We start from the raw sequence: 27,999 nt of genomic DNA, 5'->3' as shown, positions 1-27,999 counted from the left end.
CTGAACATCTTCCCTGATAGCATTTGCCAAAGGTTCCAATGCCAGAACAAATAAAGGTGAAAGAGGGCAACCTTGCTGCGTTTCTCTTCCCAACTCAAATCTATCCTAGCATATAACATTAGCCATTACTGCTGTGGTTGAACCTGAATATAATAGATAAACCACACCAAACATTCCAGCCCAAAGTACATTTTCTCCAGTGTCATAAATAAGAAGCACCAATTCACTTGACCAAACATCTTCTACACTTCCAGAGAGAGTGCTCGTACCCCGACTAACTTGCCATCGTCTGTCAATGTCAGTAGCAACTTTATCATCTTTGTCGCCTAATTCCTCCAATTATTAAAGCCTGTCTGGTTGGGGTTTGCCAGCTTAGGTATTAGTTCATCCAACCTACATGCCAAAACGTTTAAGAACATCTTGCTTTCGGAGTTAATAAGGCGTATAGGTCTATAATTCCCCAATGTAGCAGGCATCTTATCTTTTTTTAGCAGAACTGAAATTATGGCACTTCAACAGCATTGGAAGCGTACCCTTGCTTTTACGCAATCTATACATATCCCGCATAGATTAAAAACACTGTCTGGCATTCTCCTATAAAATTCAGCCGGAACACCGTCTGGCCCAGGGCATTTCCCCAAATTGAAATCAAAAAAGCAACATTTAGCCTCAACTAATGGGAAATCAGACTCTTAGATGTTTTTCTTCCCAGGTCAGCATAGGCAGGGCACCTCCTCAAGGCAGCTTGCGGTATCAACCCTGTTATTAAGCAATTCAGTTTAACGGTTCTCATGATACCTAAACTCATCATTGATCGCATTAGGGCCATAAGTTATTCCCCCCGAAGAAATCCCCACAGCGAAGATTTCTCTTCTCGCATTAAGAACCCTCAGGTGATGGGCCAAGGGACGACTATTTCTGCCCCCCTTCAGAATTAGTGCATCTTGTCTTAAAAAGAGTTTGTTTGGCCCTTTCGCTCAAACGCTTAGTAAGATCATACGTTTTCCTAATGAGAACCCTTTTTCTCTCGGGGGGCTTTTTCCAAATCTTTGATGTAAACACCCAATGAATCCAACCCCATTGCCTTGTTTTTCCTCTTTGTGCTAGAAAGGCACGTTAAATTCCCCCCCGCCCCGCATAACATTTGAATTTTTCCAAAACTATATCATCATCACTGACCATTCCCATAGATTTTAAAAATAAAAATAAAACCTTTGGTCTTCGCACGTCTGCCACACCCTCATCTTCCAGAATGGATGCGTTCATTTTCCAGGAATAAATTCGCCTGGTGCAGTAGCCGAGTGATACATCCATCCTGATTGGAGCATGGTCGATGGGAGTATACTCTCAATCTCAATTGAAAGGAAAATCTGAGTGACAGTACCTGCAGTCAAAATGGTACCAATCCATGTGCTCTGGAATGGAAACTGTATTCTCTCCCAGTAGGGTGTTCCAGTCTCCAAATAGCCATCCAATTGATACGGTCATTGATTACTTCTCTAGTCTTTGCCTTTACCCCAAGAATCCTCCATTCCTTCAGTACAGAAAAAGGTATAGGCCCCAATTGAAATCTCCACCTAGTATTACATCTTGAACACCAATAATTTGCAAGTGTTGGCCTACCACCCCCCCAAAATTACTATCCCCAATTGTGGGGGCATAAATGCTGCACAACAGCAGAGTAGATTCTTGGAATTTCATGACCATCGATATTCTCTCTTACTTGTCCTTACGTGAAGAGATGACCAAACCAGGTATATTTTTCTTTAGCAAAATCATCACTCCTCTCGAATTCGAAGTATAAGACGAAAGCACTACCCGACCTACCCACTCCTTTGACATGTTTTCTGCTTCTGGGTCAATCGGGTGGGTTTCCTGTAGAAGTGCAATATCAGCTTGCAGGTATTTTAAGTGAGAACATCTTTTTCCTCTTTTATTAAACCCATTCACATTCCAAAGAGACTATGGACAATCATTTAGGTTTCCTCTAGAAGAACCACCAGTTCAACACCTAGACTCATCCGATGGTATCGGACACATAAAATATATATAAAGAAGAATTTGTCTAGCAAAATAACCCCCCCCCCCCATCAGTAGGATCTTACATGTGTGTTGGTGCCGTCATTCACTCCATGCAAACAAACCAACGCGATCAAACGCCAGTCCGAGAACCTCTGGGGTGACTGATGGTCAAATGAAAGGACCTCAAGTCACCATGGGACGTCCATGCATCATGACAATTGAAGGGAAACCCCTTCGGAAATCAACATAACCGGACCAGGACATTGGCGCGAGAAGACGAACACTTGCCAGTTCAAACAGAGATTCAATAGTATGCATAGTCATGCTAGAAAAACAATCTTAAACTGTAAGCCATGAGATACCATTGAGAGAATATAAAAATATTAAAAATTTAATATACAGCAATATCGTATGAAGGCACATGGCAAGAGTCACATTCAAGAGGGGACATCCACTCCCCTAATCCAGTCCAATGCCTCTATGGAATCTTCAGTGCTTCTGGTTCCTTCCTTCAAGCAAAAATAAATGAAGTATTGCAGGCTTGACCAGGATCACTTTAATGATCCTTTCTTTTGCTAGATGCTTGGTTTTCCTGAGGGCTTTCCTCACGAAGACAACTTCTTTTGGGAAATCTGGGAATATAGCTAGGGGCTTGCCTCTGTACAATAATTGCCCTCTTTTTCCCACACCCTGAGGGATTTTTTCTTTGCCACCCATATTTGTAAATACCATCATAGTTTGGGGAAATCTGCTTGGAACAAAACATCCCAACTCTTTAAAATCTGCTCACTTGGATTTTGCTTAAGGTGTCAGGACCATATATTCCTGATAAAACGTGCAACACTTAATCAATCTACTTATCCATATCCCCGCTTTCATCCTGGACCACCAACCATAGGTTCAGATGTCTGCTTTTCTGGTCCAGCTCTGTGTTTTTTTTTGTCAATCTGCTGGTCACTTTTCATATCCTTACAACCCCTGAAACTGCCCGACATCTCAGAGGATAATCCTCCAGCATCCTTCTCAATCTTGTTGACTCTGCCCTCCAGGTGTGAAACCTTCAGAGTGACATCCAACAGATTTTTTCATGTCACCTACGCCTTGCACCACCTTCAGCAGAAGGGTATAAATGTCCTTGGAACCTGGGGTTTCCACCAACTCTGACTTGCATGTTTTTGGGGGAACAGAGTTATCAGTTATGTTACTGGGCGTTTGTATAGCGCATTTCACCATTGGTATGATAAACGCGCTGTGGGTTCAATTATCTATTTGTTTATCTTGATGTTCATTATCCCTAAAATATCTATAATTGAGGACAGGAGCTCCGGTTTAAGCTGCTGCTTGGTCCGCTTAAATTTCCGGAATTCAGACACTTCTTACACAGCAACTATTAGGTTTGACCTGGATTAATATTCAAGTACCACAGTTGCTCTTCTTTCTTGACTCTTCAGAATATAGCGTCACCCACAATCACGTCTAGCTAACCGTACACTCTCCACAACAATTCATAACAACCTTCTGGCATCCCGTATAAGCTTTGTTCCCAACTTATTTGGCTTGGCCAGTTTAGGAAGCAAAAACGTCTCACTATTTCCATTCCTGAACTCCCCCCACCTTCAGTCTGAAACTATCTGGAAACACTAATGTAGAAGGTGATCGTCCACCCCATCAACTTGAGCAAGGGCTGGGGTGTCTCCGGTTGCTCCAACAAACTGCAGCACATCTTTACTGACAGGGGTAAAGTGTTCAACCAACCTTTTATCCTGAGTTATTAAGTGACGGGCATTGCTACTTCATGCTATTCACCTATAAGAATGTTCTCATTTCCTCTGAGACAAATTAAGTCAGTTCTTGGAAATTAATTTGCCCTGGCTTTACCTCGCCTAACAACTTCACTTTTGGCTAATGACATTAATAATTCACCACTCCCATCGCACACCTAGATTATATTGCCACCATGGAAAGGGGTCCTAGTATATCAGGGGTCTGCAACCTTTGACTAAGATGTTTTGGACTACAACTACTATCAGCCCTAGGCAGTACAGTGAATATGGAGGCATCATGAAAGTTGTAGCACAAAATATATGGATACCCAAAGGATGCAGACACCTGTACTACATAATGTATAGCTTTTTTTATGGGACATCTGACATTTCAAAGGGTGCTATGGGATTTCATTAGGTTTGTGCTGGTTATTAATACAACTAAAAGTATTAACTGAGGGCTACCATCAGAAATCCTCCCAAATTGTTCCTCTTTGTCATAATATACGGATGAGCTTGGTGGGCAAGCGGGGTCAACTTAAACCACAAGAGGATATATAGTCATCACCCCTGATCCAGATCCCTCTCTCACAGTGACGAGTCCTGGTGCGGATAGGGCATGAACACCCGCCAAAGAGGAACTGCCAGCCCGGGGTGATGTTACACAAAAGGTTTCCTATATGACGTGCACTATCGCCATCTGCTTGGTCCCCTGGCACTCTGGTGCATCTGTAAGGCAAGATGGTGAGGGGGGCCGGAGGAGGGTTAGTGGGACTGAGAGGGAGAAAAGGGCAATAGAGCAGCGATGTGCTGTTGGCAGCTTGAGTGCCGTTTACACCGTTTGCTGAGCTTAGGTGTGATTTTCAGTTGCTAGCAGTCATTTGCTCTTGTGCGAGGCTATGTGTGGATTCTTTTGTTGTTGCGGTGTAGTGAAGTGTTTGCAGTTTGTTGTGCTGTGGAGATATGGTTGTGTCTGGTTCAGAGTTTGATAGATGTACGCAGAGGGTTGAGTGTTTTTTTTATTTATTTTTGGAACAGTTGGCAAGTGACATCACTAGCTAGATGTGACACTTGCTAATCTCTTACAATTCTATCTAGATGAGACACATGCTAATCTCTGCAGCTCTACCTTGATGCAACGCATGTTAATCTCCACAGTTATATCCCTTTAAACAGCCCTAAATGCAAACAGTGGCTTAGTGCCAAGTATGGTCTTCCTACGGACTGAGGCTAGATTCAAGGGGTGCCTTGTACAGGTGGGTTAAATGCTGACTGAGGCAGGTAGGCATGAATAGGCTGAATGCTGGGGAAATAGGATACTAGGTAATGAGACAGGTGGGGTAGGTAATGGAATACAGTAATGGTTGTACCCCCTGCCTACACCACACCTACCTTATCAGTTGCTGCTGGTTGATGGCTGCAGGCTTCCCAGGCGAACATTGGCAAACTCGGACAGGAGCTGCTTCTTCAGGGAGCTGCCCTTTGCCTTGTGGCCCTTAGCCAAGGGCTGCAGAAGCAGGGGCTGCACTAGGGGATGTTCTCAAAAAGGATTACTCTGGCCAATAAGGGCTCAGTTGGTCACCTATGGTAACAGGAAGCGTGTTGGGGTGCCACCTGGGATGGGGCTAGCGCACAAAAGGGACATCAAACTGCCTCAGCCAATTGCTAACGGACTGGGTGGGGAAAGTAAAAAAGGCAGAACCATCAAAGGACTACAGCAGCAAGCCAGGCCACTCTACAGGCAGACCAGGACAGAAAACGGGTTGAGAGTTGTTATGTGTTCTAGATGCTGTTGAAATCTGTAGCATTGCCCACTCCAAAGGAATGTATCTAATGATTTGTGCTCTTAGTTCTAAAGCACAGCAGTTGGAATAATGCACTGTGAGGAAGGAGCTGTGCTGGGGGTTTGTTACCTATTATATCTTAATAAATACATTTAAAGAGATATTGTGTGATGGCCTACCTTTATATATCAATTGCGACGAGGAAATCGTAAGGCAGAAGAAAACCCCAAGTCATCGTAGTTGTCCAATCGGTGCTGTGTAAGGAGACGTAAACATGACACCCAAACCGCTCTGCCCATCCCGAAATGGCATTGAATCTGGCGGACGAAGCTCAGACAGTGAGCGAGTGCAGAGAGCCGACAGTACCAGCAACTGATTAAAAAGTGTGCACATGTAAAATTCAGAGCGTGTCGCAACATTGCTATGCATACACATCAAAACATATTTGGTTATGCGCTGACATTTTACTGACCTACGAGGAAACCCATGTTAAAGAAAATTATAAGAATAATTCCCCCTGTGTTTATGGCCTCACCTGGTCCTGTTAAAATAAAATGAGACAGTGTAAAAGGTTTTCTTCATTATATAAAAGCTTCATGTGGCAATTCTTACTCCAACGACAGGAAACCATTAATGCTTTTTTTGGGCTACGAAGGCAAAACTTATTTTTGATACTCTTCATCCATTAGTTGGTGATGGAGGGGGAGACACTGCAAATGAACTGGGCATAACTTTAACCCCAAGACAAGTACTATTTTAGAGAGATGCAATTTTGGCGCCCGGGTTCAAGAACAAGGCGAGGGTGTAGAAGAGTATGTGACAGCACTTCGTAATCTGGCTTCATCATGCAGACTTAGAGACTCCTTCAATAACACATTCAGGATCAATTTATGATATTGCAATAGAAACAAGATCAGAGAGGAATTGTGGTTAAAAGACAAAACCACATTAGATGAGGTTTTGGACATTGCTAAACGTGTGGAGTACTCTATGTGTTAGGAAATGAACTGAAGGAACAAAGATAGAGGTCTTAAACGTGGTGGATGGGAAACAAAAGCAGAAAGTGACGGAGAAAGCAATGGCCAAAGTAAATGGGGACAATAAGAATACCCGATGGAAGGGTGAAATGTAGGAGGAACGATTATGCTTTCTCTGTGCCAGTACGACATATTTTTCTGGGTCAATGTCATGTCCTGGTCGCAAAGTAGTATGTGTTAAAAGCGGGAGAAAAGGGCATTTTGCCAATTGTTGCAAGAATTTCCAATTTAATCAAAGAAAAGTGTTGCATGCCACGGAGAAGGGACAAGGATCCTCGGAAGACGGAGCAGAGTGTGACATAGAAAATATTACTGTCAATGTAGTTCAAGGGGTGGATTAGGAAGAGTGTGAGCCCCCTTATGCCATGATCTGAGAGTAAATGGCAAGTAATGGCCATTTCGGGATCAAAGATTTCCCTCATGTCTAAAGTGGTATTTGAGCCTGAAATAGGTGGCGATGTGCAGAATCTGGTGGAGTCTGATGTGAAGCCAGGCGGTTACAATCGGGATAAGATTGAATTACTGGGATATTTCAATGCTAAATTTGAATTTCAAGGAAGGAGCGCCCAAGGCAAGGTGTAAGTTACAAGGAAAGGGGCAAGCATGCTAGGAGGGCTTGATCAAAAGAAATTGCAGATAAGGTTAAACCCAAACACTTTCGAGCAAGTATTACATGTAGGTTCCACAATATGCGAAAAATTCTGATTACGTATGTCGCCACATGTGGCTACGGGCATAAGTCCATTTGAATTGATGAGAGGTCGCAAAGCAAACACACAGGTGCTTCCTGGTTTGGAAGGGCGAGGGACTCAAGATTGTGTTGTGGAAGGGTTGATGAGGAGATTAAAGAACAAATAAAGAATTGTGGGTGATGAGGGAAACTAAGACGCGGGGAAGAAGGAATTGAGAGTGGAGTGTAGTGATTGGGTGAGAATAAACAAAGATGTGATGAAGAGGAAGGGTGATATGTTTCACTCAGACCCTGTACAGGTGGAAGCAGTGTGTGGAACAAAAATAGAATTGCAGTAGCAAAAAGGCAATATGACAACTGAAGGGAGGGAGATCTGTTAGTGCTTATACACACGTGAAGTGCTGGTGGAATCTGTAGCAGTGAACACTCCAATGGAATGGATCTAATGAGTTGTGCTCTTAGTTCTAAAGCACAGCAGTTGGAGTAATAATCTGTGATGAAGGAGCTGTGCTAGGGGTTTGTTACTTATTTATCTCAATAACTCCCTTTATAAAGAGACATTGTGTGGTGGCCTAACTTTATATCAAGAACCAAAGAGAAACAAATAAATCCCTCTGCAACAACCTAAAGAAAATGTATTGCAATATACTCACAAATCCGTCCAAAAAGGCACACATTCTAGAAAACAATTGGACTGGAATCAAAGGAAGGCCCTCATAAGGCCCTAGGACTGATGAACAAGTGTTCTCTGTACAGGACACATTACATTCAGGAGGGAGAGGGAAGCAAGAAAAGATGGCCGCCCGGACTGAGGCAAAGGGACAACCGATTGCATCAGTCAATACCTAAATGACTGGGTAGGGACAGTAACAAAAGGACTACAGCACCAAGCCAGGCCACTCTACAGGCAGACCAGGACAGAACACGGGTTGAGAATCAAAACAAATAAATCCATCATCAGTCACTAGCCCAAAAAAAACGACAGCAGTATACTCACAAAAGGCACACACATTCTAGCCAAAATCGGACTGGAATCAAAGGAAAGACCTCGAAAGGCACCCATCAGGCCCTAGGACTTAAGACCAAGTGGCCCCTGTGCAGTAAAATAGTTTCAAGCGAATACCGGTGAGTAGTGCCCAGAATTAGCTTTTTAGGTCCCCATCCAGATTGTCTGACCAAACCTGAACATTCTAACCAGGATGCTAACATAACAGAACATAGGCCCTAGAATGATTGCCAACATCATTGCTGTTGCCATTCTGAAGTACCAACATACAATATTCTAATGAGGCACCTGTTCAGTTTGTCAGTGTGGTTTTTCTGCCTTCTCCTTGAAATCGAGGACCTCCTGGATCACAAAGATATCAATGCAAAACAATCTGTTTAATTAAAAGGAAGTTGTTTCTTCATGGTGACGAATTCTTGAATGTGCTCCAGCACCAACACTTCTTCCTAGTGCTGGAAAAGTCGAGTGAGGGCCCAAACTGAAAGTGCGTCACAGGCAAAACACGCGTCCCCCCTGTGATCCCGGCCCAGGCACTCCAAACAGAACATGTGTGGATCCGAAGCCAAGTAACTTCTAGAACACAATATGAGGAGACAAACCACCTTAGTCCTGGCATAAGCGGGCCAGAAAAAAAAGAAAACTATGCCGGAGAGAGGAAAGAATTCTGAGAGCAGAAAAAGAGTGGGAAAAATCCTGGTGCTGAAGCGTCCAGTCCTGACCACACAGAGAAAGACTGATGTGCGGGGTCCGGAGGCAGGGCAGAGCCTGTGGCCAAGAATGCACTTGGGTCCGTGGCATAAAAATAGGACAGAAAATGTTTGTGCTACACAAAGCTCCAGTCCCATCCCAAAGGACGGAATACCCACAAGTATGGTGGATAGGGTACGGGATGTACATGCATCACTTAAGCCTGTAGTGAAGCGCCAACAATCAAAAGTTCAAACCATCAATTTAATTGGTAATTTCCCACTGGCGAAGAGCAGTCAAGTACTTTTGAATTGCTACTTGCAAGCTCCATTTAATAAAACTTTCTTTTACTTGACTAAGTGAGTCAGTCTCCTTTGCATTAATGTAATGGCGCAATCGTAAATAAACAGGGAGGAATGAAGAATTTCTCTTTGCACGCCCTACAGCCACAGTTCATGTCACATCGTACGGTTACATTTTTCCTCTAAATTGTTTTCAAGGGCTTCATTTTTTTCAGCTGATCCCTCCACAGACATTGCGCATTACTCTGTAAGAGATAAAGGGCATAAGATGTGATTTTTCTATTGGCCGGTCACCTTTATAAGGGCAGCAATTAGAAGTGCTGTGGATTAGACTACCTTGCCAGAGACTGAATGGGACAGATACTCAGATATTCTTTGGATTCCAGAAATGAAACAGCATTTCTCTTTCTTCAAAGTTGGATCCGCTACTTCCAACTGTTAGCGCATCGAGTCTAGTGGCCAACATTGTGGTGATCCACCATGTCACAAAAAAGTGTTATTAGGAGGGTTTTCTTGAAGCCACCCAGATCTAGCTAAGGTTGGGATTCCTCCAGATGCCTTGTAGCTCATCTGTGGTAGTAATGGTTGAGCAGCCAGGCACCAGACTTATGAGGGGAGTGCAGCACCAAAATGTACATGGCAACAAAATGGTTCAGAATAAAGGGCTGTCCACACAAAGGCATGTAGTTAAATGTAATTAAGACTAACTTTACTATCATGCTATATGCAGGTCAGTAAGGAACTATGATGTCTGTTGGTGGGGGGGGGGGGAGAAGGTCCCAGGGTATCCCCCCGCCCTCAAGTGACATTGCAACTGGACTACCTCTCTGATCGTCGTCAGCCTTTAGAGCTTGACAATGGTTACTCACGCCTGTACTTGGAAATAGTCCCAATGCAGTATCAGTTCTTTGTTTTTCAATGGCCTAATGCTATCCTACAGGCAGTCAGTGTCCTGGAGTAACCCCGGTTTAAAAGTTCTGGAAACATTAAGAGTAGTTTAGTTGCACGTGCCAATAGTTTGGAGGAGCTACCTGCCATTGCCCCTATAGTAAATGGAGTCACGGGGCAGTCCTCCGAGGATTTCCGCTAATGGTAGAAGTCTCAAGAATCTTGGGAGGAAGCCCTACAGCGACGAATTAAGGTATAATGAAGGAGTCTTCGGCAGCCCAAGAGCATTGGAATCAAGCCAGTCAACGGAAATCACATTTCCGCAGTTGGTGAAACGTAGACCTGAACGAAATAGCAGGTAGGACGATGTACCTCAGGAAAGGCCGAGATCGATTTCCACAGTTCTTGCCTTCGTCTTTAGACTGGATGAGAAAAACCCCAAACACGATCTGCTTACCCTTCAATTTTGGTCTTCTGCCCTGGTACCTCCCCCACCCAGTCCCCTACAGATCCCTCCAGGGGTCTTCTGCAATGAAAGGGAGCTGTGGGCTGGAACCACACACGCCTCAAAGAAGTCTTGCTACTATTCACCTGGGGGTTTCCAATTCTATTGCCTTGCTTTGGGCTGCAATGTTTATTCCAGGCAGAGTTGCAGACAAATAAATTTCAGTATTAACTAAACAGACCCTATGATGCCCCGGTTTGTGGCTGCAGTTGGCAAATGGGCATATAAGGCTTGCAGCAGTGTGCACCATTTTGTGTGCAGCTTTGTTCTCCCATAGCTACCAGCCAACAAATTGGAGAGCCGATGGAGTCTTCACCATCTGCCATATGCTCACTCGGATACTGAGTCCCCTGGCAAACATGGACTGGAGCAAGTGCATGTATAGATTTATGCAGTTTCGTCTGTAGACCCCAGACCCGGGGTTTATAGTCTGCACCCCAGACTATAAACAGGTTTAGTATAGTTAAGAGATCTTCCACCAACAAAACATTTCCTCAACCCACCCAGTACTGGGGCAGTAATCCCATTGGACAACCCAGGCCGGGGTACATGGTGAACCCACCCCAAGAGGAACACACTTGCGCACGCAAGTAAAAATAAACAAATGACTAACACCCCTTCACAGAGGTGCCTTAGGGACTTTCTCCTTCCCGATCCTTGAACAGATAAAGCAATACACTCTGGAAAACTTCCAATGCACTGGTCTCGCCACATGGCATTTCTCTGTAGCAGTACATATGCTGCAGGTGAGAACTGTAGTCCCCATGTAGATTAGGCAATGGCCAGGCTGAGTGATCACAATACAATGCCATCACCTAATGAAGCTAACTGGCAAGAAGCCGGCAGTCAATGAGTAGATTTTCATTGCATCTCCTGCAGTCAACGCAAACTCTCAAGATCCTCCTGCTTTTTTGACTGCACAATGAGCGACACAAACTGGACAGATTCTATTGGTTCTATGATGCCCTTTCCACCATGCTCAACACTGGTACTTCTCTCAGTTTGTGACCAATTGAAATGGCTCCCTTATACAGGATTATCCTGCACTTGAAACCCTTAAGCCTGCCAAGCGTCTTGATAAATATAGATCTGCCTCATGACCGGATCTGTGGTCTTTTCCCCGCCCAAACTCAAAGCTTGTACTTCTGGGAAAGGGTTCAGTATTTGTAAAGCATGCTACTGGATCCATTCCAGGACAGATGCTCCTTTCCCAGAGCCGACATTTAGGCTTACTCAGACCTTACCTTGAAATCCAATGCATTGGTAGGCAACCCATTAATTGGCTTTCCTTGTGTACGGTGCGCTAGCCTCCAAACATCCACAGCAGCCTCTGTTCCACATGGTCTTCAAATAGCCCCAATGTACTTATCAGAACATTCAGCCCCAGAGGCAACTGGTTTTGGGGCAAAATAAATTATACTACGGCTCAGTTCTTCGCGTATGATGGAGACACAAGAAGTCCCCTTTTCAAGACTTTCTACAAAATGGCCTCTTTGCAGGGACATTCATATTAGCATACATTACTCAAACACCTCATGTGCATTCTTAGTGACTCAAGCTTAAAGCAGCTTTTCTGGTGACTTCTTGCATCCAACTTTATCTTACTTCCAATGTGGGAAATATCTTACTTTTTCTCCTAGATTTATAGTCTGAAACTCCATGTAAAAGGAAAACCCTGAATGTTCTTACTTTCCTTTAGTCTGATATATATTTACAGGCCTGAAAACCTGGTCTCTGCATTAGCTGTTGGCAAGTGATAATTGACTCTTGGTGAGTAAAAAGGATGAGGACCATTATTTCACAGGACAAGATTCTGCGGTACTTGGCTCAGTTGTAACAAAATTCTAAATGTCTAGTTTTCTCCTATGCCATCACGTTTTAAAATAAACTACTACTAAAACGCCAACCACCACATTTCTAACTTTCCCGAATGCTCCCAATAACAATAGAAAGTAAAAGATACACCAACTAAAGCTTGTCACAGAAATAATCTTTGCCGACTCTTCTTGTTTTTTTTTTTTTAAATGAGACTGATTTAACACAGGATGTCCAGAAAACCATTACTTATGGATCTCCACAGAGAAAGCGCGACACTACCTAGCCGAGCAGGGTGTCCACATGGTGCGGTCCTTAGCCACATGTCAGTTTGCACGTGGAATGCTCACACATAACATCCCTCCTCTCACTTTTGAGGAATTGCATTAAACCGAAGTGGAGGACCGGTGAGCAGGTTCTGAAATCGCAGCTCAGGTACTGCCTTTATTTGCTGATGGAGGCCTCAGCTGGCTTCGAAGGGACCAGATTGCAGACATCACATTGCACTCATGGTAGTGGATAAAGTCAGAGGCTACAATCTAGTAACAGGTTAGATTTGTCACTCTACGCATTCAGTGAAGTACAATAGCACAAAACCTCAACCTCTTGTTATCTCAGTCATCTCTCTATTCCACAAATATACAAGATAATCAAATCAAAAGACTTCCCACCAGTCCTCTGAATAACTGTACGTGCGAGGGTATTTATCAGGAGTGCACATTTCAAGTTGCAAGCTACGGGTCGGGCATACAAAGTCACTTGCCTCCTCTGTTCGGTATGTGCACACATCAGTCTTTCCTTGGATTCTATTGTAGTTTGAGGGAGCCGGGATGCACCAAATAGACAGCTAATGGGTGGGAAGGCGCAGTTAGGAAGGACACTCAACGCATTGCAATCACAGTTCAGTGTGCCAGTGGGCCAGCAGCATGACTGGCAAAAGATGCTGGCCCGAAACCAAAGAAGGCGCAGACACAGGCGAAAGTTGGTCAGGGAGAAAGGGGGGTGGGGGGGGGAGTCACACAACATTTTAAAAAACACAGTGAGCACAGAATACGTTACTGCTAAATATTTTCCAGTGAAAGAATGGCCCTGCTTACTTGCCAAGAACAAATAATCACTTGCCAAAGGCTGATGGCGAGGCCAGGTTTTCAGGTCTGTAGAAACAATTTTGCAATGCCAAACTCCTATACATACAAAAATCTAGGGCAGAATCCGTACCTTATCCAGATACAGGTCTCTCTGGACCAACAGAGTCTCTGCCCATTTCCACCGTCCAACTGTTCACATGCATCGACGCACTGCAAAGGCGCATACAAAATTAACAGAGATATTATGGAGGACACCAAACAAAAAGGGCCTTACCTCAATATTGAGCTGTAGTGAAGTGATAAAGCAACATCTAAACTGTACGTGGAATGGTACAGATGTCTCCTGCTATAAGTGTGGAGGAGCGGCTTTGGGTTGGGGGCGGCGATCAGGCAAGAGCCTGGGCCCCCCCCCACCTCCCGTTGCTGGTTTGATTATTAAGCGCTCAGGAATGCAGCAATCAAACATGATGGGGGAGAGAGCGCCAAATGGGGAAGGATGTTTTCTGCAAAACTGCAGCCAGTTCCACTTCATGGAGAAAGGGACAGAACATGCTAGGCCACGTGTTAAAAAGCGGGAGTCTCACATAAGGCTGTGAGGAGAAAAGGGGTGAACATTGAGCAGTGGACAGAAATGCAGAGGGGAAGGTGCCCATTCGGTGCAAAGCATAAAAGGAATGATCAGGTGGATAATACAAAAAATAATGGGTATGGCCCAGGGAAAGGACTGCACAAAAATATGAGGAGAAACAGCAGGGAAACAAAATGAGGAATAAAAAAGGATGAAGTGCATGGGTTCCAAAACAGATGGTATGAGGCAATAATATGGAAAAAAGGCAAAAGGTCTGATCTGAGGAAGTAGCTGAGGGGGGGGGATTTAGCTGATGTTGGGGGCCAAAGATAGCCAAGGCTGGCGTGGCAGTAGGCTGGCTATCTACGATGGACCTTAGAGGGACTGCCAGAGTTAAAGAAAATCAGTGTTGCCATGGACCCTCACACAGTCCCACCAATATGCAACATCCATGGGATATAGCTTCGAAATGAGGTTTTAGTAGCTTGGCGTCACCAGGTAAAAAGGAGGTATAAGGCACCAATTTTGCAGATGAAGCTTCGCCAGACAGACTGGAATTATTTTGTCATCTATTTGCACTTTTGGCGCTCCCAGTCTCACTTACGCAGAATAAACACAAAACGCAGGGGGAAGGGAGACAGCGGAAGGGGGATGAGGGGAGGGGGGAAGTCCAGTCAGGGCAGTACTGTTCTGGGTAAGTGCTAGGAGGCAGGGGACGGTAGAAATGTACAGTTACAGCCCCAAGTGCACGGTAGGCCCGGAGGCAGTGCAGGGGAGACCGAAATTGGAAGCGCCTGGTACCCAGCAGACAGGTACATTAGCAGGGGAGGGAGGGAGAGCAGAGGAGAAATGGAAGAGATTGAGCTGCTTCCGGAACTTCAGGGGGTTTGGCTCAAGTTTGAGGGGGGCAGGCAGCCCATTCCAGAGGGATGCACCTGCAAAGGAAAATGATCTACCGCCCACTCTGTGCCTAGAGAAGCATCTGACCCCTAGAGAGTTGGAGGTAGCTGAGCGAAGGGCTCAGGAAGGAAGGTATTTTTGAAGAGTTGGATGTAGTGCGGGATCCAGAAACAAAGCCTTGTGGACGACGAATAAGGTCTTGAATGTGATACTTGCAGCCACCAGGAGCCAGTGTAGAGTTCAAGGCTGGAAAGATACGGTCCCTAGGCTTGAGGCCAAGGATAAGTCTTGCAGTTCTGTTCTAGATTAGTTGTAGAGAATGGAGAGTAGACGAAGGCAGATTGAGAAAGGGTGTTGCAGTAGTCCAGCCTAGACAGAACAAGGGCTCTGGAGACTGTGAGCTTCTGGGGGGGGGAGTGAGAAAAGGAAGAATACCTCTGAGGAGGTGCAGATGGTAGTGGACCTTCTTGGCAAGGTTTGTGGTATGAGGAGAGAAGGAGAGAGTGGAGCCAAAGATGACACCAAGGTTTTCTGCCTCACAGAAAGGCGAAGGAAGAGGGCACAAAGAGAGCGACCAGAGAGAGAGGGCAAAGCAGGCGCTTGCGTCCCAATGAGAAGGATCTCAGGCTTACTGGCATTAAGGCAGAGATCGTTGGATATGCGCCAATCCCGAATCGTGGATAGACAGTCAGGAATGAGAGAGAGGCGAGGACGCTGAGCGGAGCATGAAAGAGAGCAGAGTGTCATCCGGATAACACTTAAAGTTAGAGATCAGGTGGGCCAAAGGGGTCAAGTAGACATTGAAGAGCCAGGGTGAGAGGGTAGAGCCCTGGGGAACACTAATGTGGAGAGAAAGGTGGAGGAGAGGAAAAAGCCCAAGTTGGACCTGGGAGGGTCCGTCCAAAAGGAACAAAGTCACCACTCCAGGGCCTGATCTGTGATGCCCAGGTTCTCACAGAGTCGATTGCTCAGGATGGCGTGATTGACCGTGTCCAAAGCAGAGGAAATGTCAAAGAGGATGATGACAGAAGGAAGGGTGAAGGCAAGATTAGAGACAGATCTTTGCGTGTGTTCAGGAAAGCGCTTTCCTTGCCTCTGGCGGCTCTGAAGCCAGACTGATGGTCATGGAGACAACCAACAAATTCGGTGTGGAGAGTAATCTGGAAGATGACCAGATTCTCTGGGAGTTTGCTGAGCAGGTAGGATCAGCAGAAGGCTTTTTAAGGAGAGGGTGCACAAGGGAGTGCTTGAATAGAGAGGTCAAATATCCAGTGGCGAAACAGTGATTGCAGAAATCGGACAGGGCTGGAGCAAGTTTGTCGATGTGGTCCTTGATAGTTCTGGAGAAGCAGGGGAGCACCTATTTGGAAGACACTTTCATAGATCGGACTTGTCTATAATGCTGTCCAGTGTTGTCGGAGACAAGAGGAGAAAGGAGAGGGAGAGACGGCCAGAGGGGGGCCGAGAGAGGTAGAGGGAGGAGGAGGAAGAGAGCGAGGACAGGATGTCCTGCATTTTAGTGGTGAAGTGAGAAGCCAGAGCCGTACAGAGGGCCTGGGAGGGGCCTGGGAGGGAACAGAAGAGGTGGAGACTGCAGAAGGATTGGCCAGCTCCTTACAGATTTTAAAGAGTTTGGCCGTGATGTTAGAGACCACAGAGATGCAGGCTTGGATGTGGAGACTCTTCTTGGATAGGCCAGAGAGTCTGTATTGCCTTTTCAGCAGGAGGCAGGGCAGTTGGTCAGAGGATGCGCCCTAAACCCTCCACCCCTCTCAGTCACCCTGCACTTGCGTTTCAGGGGAGTGATGTCGGAGTCATATCAAGAGTTGCACTTGGAGGTAGGCATCAGACGGATTCTCGTTACAGGGGCAAGGATGTCCATATTGTTGGAAATAGAAAGATACAGGTTAGAGAAGACTGTCAGAGTGCGAGTCAGCCACCGGAGTAGGAGGCGCAGAGAAAGAGGCAAAGGCATCCATTGACACACGCTTCATGGACGGAATGACCGAGAAAATAGGTGGCAATGGTGGGCTTTGCCTGAGGGACAGTTTCAGGTGAGAGAAAAGCAGAACTTGGTCAGTCCAAGAGAGAGGAGTGGTGAGAGGGGGATGTCCGAGGAGATTAGAACATCCGAGGTGTGTCTGGCAAAATGTGTCAGACCAGTAGATGGAATGGAGAGTGTTGCAGAATAACCCCAAGGAGGTATTAGAAGCATCCAGGTGGATGTTGAGGTCTCCAAGGAGAAGTCGTTGAGAGGTAGAAGCAAGCAGAGAAGAGATCAGCATATTCTGAGAGGAAGATGGCAACCTGGCCATGTGGCCTGTAGATGGTGGCCACCCTCGGCGAGAGGCCAGGAGAGAAAGCGAGCCTGCAGACTAGCTATTCAAAGGAGAAGTAGGCCTGTGTGGGAATGACAGAAGTAGGGACCCGCTCTGGAAAGATTAGAGCTACTTAACCTCTGGGTCGGTAGCTTATGGGCTTGGAGAGGAACTTGTAGTCATCAGGGAGGAGAGTGTCAAAATTTGTGACAGAGCTGGCTGTGAACCATGTCTCGGTGAGAGCGAGGACATCCAGGTCAAGTTCTTCGAAGAGGGAGAGGGATATGCAAACTGGACTCGCACCCTCTACTCTGCTTGTCCCGTTTAGATTGTTATCCTCTGTTTTTGTTCCAGCGCCCCGATACCTGCGGGCTCCGATGTCTTCTCAGCCGACGGTGCGATTCCAGTTACAAATACCTACTCTACTCGCGAATGACTACTTACGGTGGAGCCATGTGGATCTGGTGAGGAGATTTCAACTGCACCCTTAACCCCACAATGAACAGATCAGAAAAATAGCGGAAACCTGCCTCTCCCCCAGCTAAAGCCTTAAGCCGACTTCTAAGACATCTAGATCTGGTGGGCATTTGCTGATAGCCTGTCGCATCACCATGTAACTATTTGCACTTTTCGGCCCCACGTGATGTGCACACATGCATAGTTATATTTTTACAGGGCGTAAGACCTTGGGCAAGTTCACAGCCATATATTAAAAGGCCCCGTTTATAGCTATATGGCCGAGGATTTCCCGGAGACCACGGATTCCCACATGGTGATAAATGACAGAGGCCTTGGCAGATGAAATGTTTAGTGAACACCTCAAAGACAGGATAGTGAAGTACTTCGGGACTAAAGTGTGGGGAATCAGCACTTTATGCAACACCTTTAAAATAGTATTGCAAGGGACAGCTATTGTCAGGAGTGTGGCCCCAGGGAAGTCATACTTGAGTCCCTCACAAAGACGGAAGTAGCATTTGCAGCGTGAGAGAGCAGGGGGAGGGTGCAGACGAAGGGGAGGCAGATCTAACTGCACTCCGTCAGAAATGCATCTGACGAATGGGAAAGGCTGGGCAAATTCGACTTTGCCGAATACACGCAGAAATTACATGCAGAAGGGGAAAAACCTGGAGACAGCTGGCATGGTTGGGCCGCAGAGAAGAGCCTAGGGAAATGATTAGTGCTATTAAGGATGAGAATGCGGTCATTGCGAAAACGCAGTGCGAGATCAAGAATGTCTTCTCTGGATATTATGCAACCTTGTATATTCAAGAGGAAATCGGTGGGATGCGAGAAAGACATCAAAGAGGCTCTGGCCCAGATCCTCCCGCTCAGACTGGATATGGAGCAGGTAGAAATGCTGGATGCCCCACTCACCAATGACGTAATCCGGATTGTCATAACGACCTTACCGTCAGGTAAAACCAGACAGATTGCTGGGGGAATTTTATAAACCATATGCCAAAATGCTAGCGCCCAAACTCCAAGAGATGCTCGAAGAGGCTTATGAGGTGTGTGCGTTGGCCAGAAACTTGAGAGTCAATCATAGTGCCTACCCTCAAATCTGGCAACCCTCCCCCCTGGACTGCAGCTCATAGTCACCTCTCCATGGTTAACCAGGACTGCAAGATCCTTGCTGCCTTATTGGCAAATAGACTCGAGAGGGATTGGGGCACTGATACACACTGACCAGACAGAGTATGTACCAGGTAGGAACACTTCATGGAACTAACAAATACTCATGCAAAAGACAGTACTAAACACCTAAAGCAGACTGCGGAGTGGCCTCACTAGATGCAGTCAAGGCACTTCACACCATCAGATGGGACTGGCTGCACGAGACATTGAGACATTTCGGTATCGGGCATGTGATCTTGAAGTGAGTCAAGTCGGTCTATATCATCCCCACATCTAGGGTGAGGACGGGGAAGCAGATTTCTAAAGCGTGGGGGGACTGCATAAAGGAATCAAACAGGGCTGCCTGTTGTCCCAGATGCTGCTTATCCTTGCCCTCGAACCACTAGCTGTGTTCCTCAGATCGGAATATGTCGAAACTGGTATACTGATTGACGGGATCAGGCATCAGGTTCCATTGTACGCGGACGATATATTACTTTACATTAGTCATCCTGAAATCAACTTCTTGTACATTCTGGAAATAATCGACTGCTTCGTGGAGCCTTCTAGCATCAAGATCAGCCACGAAAAGTCCTGCTTGTTCCCCACAGCAGGCCTTATTTAGTAATGGCTAGCGGATGAGGCTTCACTAGATACAGTGTTCCTGCAACCATTGATCCGACAATATTTCCTGAAGGACGTGCCACGGGTGCAGGAGGCCTGACTCAAATGTATGCCCCGGCTTCTCATGCTTGGCAGGGAACTGTGGAAAATCATGGGAACCTTATACCCCTATTCCCCAAATATCTCACTGGTTGGATTGTTGGGGAAAAGCCAGATCAGGAGGTACTGGGAGAACAATGGGATAGTCACATTAGGCGATTCATTACAAGAGGGGAAACTGATGGACTTTGCGTCATTGACACAGGGCTTTGGCATACATAGTGGTCAATCTTGTTCTATTTTGCCTTGGTCTGAAAAATGGAAGCGAGGTGGCCAGATGTTCGAGAGGGCATTGAGAGTTATGCAGTACTTGGGACCATGTACGACATGTCAGAGGAGGGCCATGTGGTCTCTAGGCTTTACAAACTGATTGTGAATAAAATCAGTGAACCAGACCTAGTGGCGGTGGGCTCCAAGTGGAAAGGTGACCTGGGTAAGACATATACAGTGTTTAAATGGACAAGAGTTTTGCTGTACACTAAAAAGGTGTCTATGATTCCCCCCCACAGGATATAATTGTTCTGTGGAGCAGGAGACCCGAATTGTCCTAGATGTGCCCATGACGCAGCGGACATTATACGCATGTTCAAATTCTAGCAGACGGACGCAGATTTAGGGACCGGGGGAGGACTACAGATGTTCACATGGTCCTTTGAAGCCTGCTTGTTGGAGTTGTTCTCAAGGAGGGGGAAGGGAGCACACGGCACACCTCACCGGGATAAAAGACCCTCTGTTAGCTAAACACAGAATTGCAATGGCCTGGAAGTTGGCAGAGGGACCCAGGATTGAAGCATGGTGGGCCGATTTAAAGAGCTCAGAGGCAGCAGAGACGACAGTGTGAAAGAGCAGTATAAAGCAGGATGAGAGAACTTGAGCATAGACATGGCCGCCTAGACCGCACCAATGTTCGCCCCCTCAGATGCCAAACCTCTGAACACATCCATTTGGGAGGAGCCATCTGCTAAGGTGCAACGTAGGTTATAGAAAAGGGGACAGAACAGTTTTTCTCTGGTTTGTTTGAGGTCTCAGGTACACAAAGAACATTTGTATTGTCATTGGTCGTTAATACAAAGGATGCTATTTAAACAATATGGATACCCGTTCTATTACCATATGTCAAAAAATTGTTTTAAAAAAATAAAATTACAACAAAAAAAAAAAAAGTGTACTTGATTCAGGTTGATTTATCCTCAAGGCTATTCGAGCCTTTCACTCTTCATACTGCCTCTGTTACTTCCCATTTGTCTTGATGCTCTCTGCTTGACAAGGTAGAGATATTTGCTTTATGACTCTGTCCTTCATGTATCTACATCCCTCTCTAATTCAGATCATTCACATTCATGAACATGGACTTTCCTCAGTTTCCAGGATGTGTTAACTTGCATTACCTTACATACGTACAGTTCTGGTTTATCAAGGAATTCACATTTCCCTTAGCCTCCCCTTCAGGGAATTGTATCTTTTTCTTTCTCAGACTGAAGTACAATTTCAACAAACTTCTTACCACAGCTTTCTCAGTATCAAGGAGACAAGGTAGCCAGTTTAAATAATGATCTTCCCATGCCACCTCTGTTTTCAGTTACCTTTCTCTTTATCAGAAAACCTTGCTGAGCTTCCTACAGGCTTCACGTCAGCTTTGCTGCTCCACTGCATGGCCATTCCACTTTCCTTTGCATCCCTTTCATGTACTCTGCTTGGCAACTCAGTAGGGTAACGGGGAGCAGCGTAGCTTGATGCGGGTACCCAGTGGCATATCAGAGCTGTTGTATGGGCCTGCTGCCCACCACGTTTCTCTTGTGGTCACGCCACCACCACATCTCAAGCCTAGTTTGAAGCTTCACAGGCTCTCGGCTTCTTAAGACCCACTTGGTTTGTTCCTACTCAGCCTCACAGCTGCTCTGGCTGCTCAGCCTTCTCCTTGCTACCTCCCAGCAGGTTTGTATCTCGCGGCCTCCTTGTCTCATTGAGTTTCCAGCTCCCCTAAGCGTCACATTACGTTACACGGGGACCTCCCCAGCATGGCAAAACCAAATTCTCTTGCTTCTCGTCCCTCTTCTCGCTTCATGTCTGGTGAGTCTGGATACTTCGGCTTAAAGAGACAGTTTCTTTTTCTTGCAAATAATAGCTTCTTCCTCGGCCGAGTTTTGATAGAGGTTATGGTTTGACAGTACCAAATATGCCATCATGTTTTCTGGTGTAGGGAGTTCCTCATGGGGGGAGGGGAGGGCTTCCCCTTGGGTAGATGGGATGAATTCCCTCAATTCATCACACCATATGCAGCATTTAATCAATGGACAAATGCTGGCCATACAAGGTTGCTTCCCACAATTAAAAAATAATGTGCAGGCTCCAATAACACAAAAAAAAACAAGACAATTGGTATAAACATGCACACAATGTGATGTCGCACAAGGCTAGCACAGACACAAACACTTACCAAAGTGATCGTCATGCACTGTCCAGGAATACGGCACTGACTCTGGTGCAGTGCTGTGCCAGCAGACTGCAGTGGGCAGCTCATTTCTGAATGGAGCCTGGAAGCGTACCGGACGTCTAGTGCCTCGCTTTAGCAGAAACTGGGTGCCAGAGAAGAGTCGTGACAGCCTGCTACACATCTTGTCCTAGAGAAACACAGGGGTACAGTGAGATAAAATAGCATGCCATTCAAAAAATATTTTAGATAAGGAGTCTGCAACCTTAGGCACGTCCATGAATAATAAGAATGAAAACGTGGGGGGGCATGGGTGTAACAGTACACAAAAGTTAGAGGGCAACAGTTTACAGATGCCTGCTTGCAAGGGAAGCTAGGGCACACTGTACAATAGCGAATACAGCAAATGACTGAACTGCAAGGCGATCAAACATGGTAAGGACACCTAATAGCTGGCTCTTCTGCCATGGGTCGCCGACTGTTGGTTTTCTTGTTTTACAGTGATTTAACATCCTGCCCTCAGGGGCAGTCTCCACACTTTGAGGCACTAGAGAAGGGCGCAATGGCAGGGCTAGGATTAGACAGTTGCAGTAAACAGAATTATTATCAGTACACCACAGGGTCCACCTTGAGGCCCAACACCAAGTTACTGAGGAACCCAAAAGCCTGGATGCCTTCTTTTATTGCCAATAGAGATTGAGGAGCCTCTCCAGCAAGGATGAGCTTCAAGTCCACAAACCCTTGCTATTGTTCTCTGGCCATCCTATGCACTGTGGAAACCATCTTAGCAATACAGGAACTTCTGCTCTAGAAAGAAATGGCCATAGGTCCATTCATTTGTCAATAGTTATGCAGCCATTTATCTAAACCAACTTCTTCCAAGACACAACAGACTGACAGGAAGGAAGACTGCTTGCCTACTGAAGGCACAAAAAGGTAAGGGACACAGATTTTTATCATTATTACACAAACATTTTCGATTGGCGAGTACCTTTTACATTTCAGCCTCGCACCACTCCTGGTCTTAGCAGGGACCAAATCGGTGAGTTAGTTCTGATCATAGCTTTAATTGCTGGAAATAGGAGCATTAAAATGAAAACCATAAGTCAATCTATTCTAGTCAGACATGGTTGTGTGTAGCCCATTGATGAGCTCCATGGAAATGGAATTTTCAAAGCTGGGCCTTACTCAGGTCTTCCTGCAGGGCCAATGAATACAAACCCATTGACGGAGAGCAATGTGCACCTATTGGCCAATTTTGGAATGATTTTCAGAGTCTCTCTGAGGGGCTTAACTGAGTGGATCATTAAACAGTCAGTCAGCAGTTTTGCTAAAATAAGGACCAATCACTTCACTAAAAGCTAGCGTTCCAACTATAAGAACTGACTCCACCTTAACCAACACCTCAAAAAAAAATGTGATGGTGGAAGGTTTTGAATGAACTTGAACCACTGGCACTACTCTGGGCAACCTTCCATACCACCGTTTTAGTCCACCTGCGCCATTGAAAAAGGAGTCCAGCCATATGCAAATCAGTCAGGAACTTCAACCAATAGCCCTGCTGAATTGCCAGGCCAGGTCCCTCTGCACAGAAACACAAGCAACCCCAGACATGTTTCGGCCTTGTTGAGCCTCATCAGTGAGGTGCAGCTTGGTTTCCTATGGCGCAGTGAGCAAGGGATCCACGTCTGGGCATACGCTCTCTAGCAAAGGGGGAAACACTATAACCAAAAAAGGGATGGGTGGAAGGTTTTGAATAAATCTGAACCACTGGCACTGCTCTGGGCAACCTTCAACACCTCTAGATGCAGTGCCTGTGATAGCCATCTAATTTTCTGTACCGAAATGCCCATTTCGAAGCACAGGAATTAAGACAGTTAGTGCCGACCATCAATTTTATAATCTTTTCCTCATAACATCCGGCATTATTCGGATTCTGGTTTGGGATTGTTCACTCATCTTATTTGCTACGATCCGTGTCTCCCTTCTGGCTAGCGGTTTAGTAAGCAAGAACAAGCATAGCTCAACCTGCTAGCTCTACATGCAGACAGCATCACCTACCTCATTTCCAGCCTTGAAACCCTTGTGTATAGGCGCGTTATAAATGCCATATAATAGATCATATCATGTGCGCCCCACCTGAGGGTTTTGGAGCTCACTCAACCGGAGGGCAAACGGCTACATCTACATTACAGAGACGTATGCCTTTTTACATATTTCTGCATAGCACTACCATTCAGTATCCCTGGCAATGGAGGGGGCTAGAGTAAGGCGGTCAATTGTGCAAAATATCCTGCTCCAATAGGTGCATTCTCCTTCTCCCACCTCCCTGTTGTCATCTGGAATTGCATCGGTAAGATGAGGAATCTGTGGGGGGGTGAGGGGGGAGAAGGAAAACTGTATCCATTAGAACAACAAATGACTTGCTTTCATTAACGCCCTTTCTGATGGATACTACAATTTCTCTCACAGATTCCTCGCTGTCCCTTCACCCACCCCGCTAAATTGGGTACTGGAGTTGCTGTAGTTGGAATTTTCACAATTGCCATCCTTTATGTGGTGGTTCTACCATGCCCTGCGAAAGCATGAGGGGTAGTAGAAATACTGGGACAGAAAAAAATGGCATCAATAGCTCCAGATTTGTGTGTAAATGACGGACGTCACTTGCAGCTCAAAAGGCACCAGAGAGCAGTGATGAAGCTTACTTCTGAGCGGCCAGTGCCATTGGTGGCTTTCTGAAAATCTTCCCGTCCATACAGTATCTGAATGTAGATTCAATGATTAAGAATCGCCATTGCTATGAGAACTTTACAGGAGACAAGTAATTTGTCCACCAGCAAAAAGAGTACCCAGTTTTGTTAATGTTGCACAAAATGAGGTAATAACGTTTTATTACAGTATTTAGTAGCTGGAGGAGTCCGTCATGAAGTGCCACATAAGAACACCATATAAGCAGGCTCAAGCAGACAGTATTTGTTGCAAATCTTGGCATTGTTAAATTGCTTTCATGGTGTTGAAATCTACATTGTGTCCACACGCCTGTGCTTAGGCCCCTGTCCAGTGCATTTTTAACACGAATGTTAAAGGTTTCCTGTTGCTAGCATAATATGTTTGAAAAGTTGGCCAGCTCATGGAATCTTGCAGTTTGACAGGCCGCCGCACTTATTATGGGATGTTGGATTGATAAAGGCCCTTCTTGCTGGCAGTCACGCAGGACTTTTTAATACTTTACTCCATGTATTAATGGTCAGTGGCTTGAGTCTTGGGTATATGTTGTTTATTTTATGTACACAGTTTAGGTTTTTTTGTTTAACTAGAATGTAGTGAAGATCCTCCAATGGGCCAGTGCTGGCCTTGGTTTTCCACTCTTTCACAAGGCCTTCCACCTACAGATAATCACTTTGTTAATCGCTTTACTTTTCATAACCCAACAAAGTCGACAAAAACGGATTGCAAATCTGTCGTTTGTCCTGGAAATGTAAAATGTCTAGGCCCTGTGACATGCCTTCAGTTTTTCTATGTGGTGGAGGAAAGAAAAGAGTTTAATGAATTTCTTTTTGCAAGAGAAACAGCAACTTTCTGGCTGAAGTCAATGGCACCATAAACTCAACTTTAAAAGAAAAAGCCTCAGAGGGCAGAATAGTTGAGGCTTGAACAGAGCTGCCATTAATAAAAAGGCAGTACCGGAACATGATCTCAAATGTAACTCACTAGTGGCTGTAACACAATCATTCCTTTCAATAATTGGAGAACCATAGGGATTGCAAAGAAAGAACTGAAGCTCAAGCATCCTACTAAAAATAAAGAAAGGCTTCCAAACAACCTTTAAATTCTTCCAATGTGAAGGTCGGGGCTTGCCCAAAGGCAAGGGAAATAAAATACCAACACGAGAACCATGGCAGTGGTGCATAACAATGAGTCAACAGCCCTACCATGCAGAAATGTGCCAGCAACAAGCCTATATGGACTGTGGGATGGGTCCCATTCAAAGAGCATCACAACAGGAACCTCTCCAAAAGTTGGCAATCCTTGTCCCTCAACAAATAAATAGCCAGGCATTTAGGCTGAGCTCCATGCCATCGGGTTGAAGCGCCATGCTGTGAGCTTGCACGAGCAGATCCACCCTCCCAAGGATCCTCCTTCGAGGGCAAGGTAGCATGTTCAGAATAAGCGAATACCAGGTCCTACTCGGCCAGTCCAGAGTGATCAAGACCATTGCTGTCCTTCTCGGCTTCAATGTGCCCAGCACCAAGGAACAGGAAAAGAAGGAACGTGTAAACCAGTTAAATTTCCAAGAAGATGGCCAATGTACCCATCCCCCCAACAAAGACCTTCCTGTTGCAGAACATCTTTCACTTTGGTAGTGCTGGGATCAAACAGGTCAATTTAGGGGAAGCCCCCCCCCCCCCACATAGACGTCTGGTCCCCAATCGCCCCATTCAGCCAGTTGATCCTTAGAACTACATGTCCTGCAGCACATACGTACAACCCAGGAAACAGATGATCAGTTAGAGCCTTTGTAAAATGTCAAAGTCCTCAAATTTGCAGCGTTGGAAGAACCTACATCTGAGGGTTACCGGAGAGCAAGCCGAAGAGAAGCGGCTCACAAGCACCTGGCTTCAGTAATCTCAGCTTGATGCCAAGAAAATGCCGGACCACAGAGCCACGCACACCAATTAAGAGGAATTTCAAACACTCATCTGTAACGCCTCGCAGACCCTCAATTAGTAATAATCAAAACTATCAGGTAATTTAACAAATCCAAAAGGACAAGACAATTAAAGGATTTAAGAAACACTTTTGGGTCTGACATTTGAAACTGAAATGAAGAATGATCCATCATAACCAGGGGGAATTCTGAAGAGGCGAAAATTCCTGAAGGAGGCAGACGTGCCCGTTTGTGCTCCCTTGCCAAAAGGGTAGAGCCCTGAAGGAAGGACCAGAGAAGTGGTTCCTGGAACAAGGCTGAAAGATTCTTGGAAGAGTCTAAATGTGAAGCTGTCCAGCTCTGGAGTCCAGAAGAAAAGGTTTACATGGTTACTAGCAATGAACTCCCACGCCTTGAGGTAAGTGGAAGCACAAATGCCTAAAGCCCTCCAACCAGTGACTCAAAGGGAAATAGGAGAGAGACTGACTTGTGGCAAGGTGGTTCAATCAAACAAGCTGCCTGATAAGCACACCAATGGTGATGGAGGGAATGGAGGGAGGGAGAGTATTGCCCATTACATTGGTTGAGAAATATGAACAGATCCCTGAAGAGAACCAAGTTCCAGAGAGGAAGGTCTAGAAAAGATCTGCTGAGAAAACTGATTGAAGCCCATACCTAGAAGTGATCATCTTAGAACCGTGAACGCAGTGCAATTAGTGGTTTGCTTAGACTGTGTAACTTCTCCAACAATGTGTCTTCATGCTATATAAGAGCAGGCCCTCAAATTGCCTGCCAAGCAGCTTGGCCTGGACATCTTGAACAAAGCGGGTTGTCTGCATCCATGACGGAGACCCAAAACAATCGTTGCTTTCTACGCTTTTTTGGAGAAGATGCTTTGGGGGTGGGACCAAGCCTGAATTGCATATGGTCTTTCCCCTTTTGTAATGGCTTGGCAGGCGAAGAACGATGGTCTGGAGGGTTGCCCAGAGCGATGCCAGAGGTTAAGATTCATTCTAAACCTTCCAGCCATCACCTCTTTTGTTTTGCTATTGTCACCCCGAGTGGGACGGGTATGCCCAGACGTGGGTCCCGTGCCTGCTGGGCCTAGAGACCCAAGCTACTCCTCACTGATGACGCCCAACAAGGCTGAAACATGTCTGGGGATGCTTGTGGTCTCGTGCAGAAGGGATGTGACCTAGCAGTTCGGGC

General features: G+C 45.8%; 1 protein-coding gene across 5 annotated transcripts in view; it reads right to left on the bottom strand.

The window, feature by feature from the left end:
• LOC138570232 (trimethyllysine dioxygenase, mitochondrial-like) overlaps positions 1 to 27,999 on the bottom strand; it is a 280,902-nt gene that overhangs the window by 122,839 nt on the left and 130,064 nt on the right. For all 5 annotated transcript variants that reach the window (XM_069648970.1, XM_069648971.1, XM_069648973.1 and 2 more), the window contains exon 2: positions 22,149 to 22,332. In XM_069648970.1, coding sequence (XP_069505071.1) covers positions 22,149 to 22,326 — 178 coding nt within the window. In that variant the 5' untranslated portion in view covers positions 22,327 to 22,332. The remainder of the gene's footprint in view (positions 1 to 22,148; positions 22,333 to 27,999) is intronic.

The sequence above is a fragment of the Ambystoma mexicanum genome, chromosome 2q (assembly GCF_040938575.1).
Source record: "Ambystoma mexicanum isolate Mex_15411 chromosome 2q, UKY_AmexF1_1, whole genome shotgun sequence".
Classification (NCBI taxonomy): domain Eukaryota; kingdom Metazoa; phylum Chordata; class Amphibia; order Caudata; family Ambystomatidae; genus Ambystoma; species Ambystoma mexicanum.
Note: the sequence above shows the minus strand (reverse complement) of the source record. Positions and strands in the feature narration are given on the sequence as shown.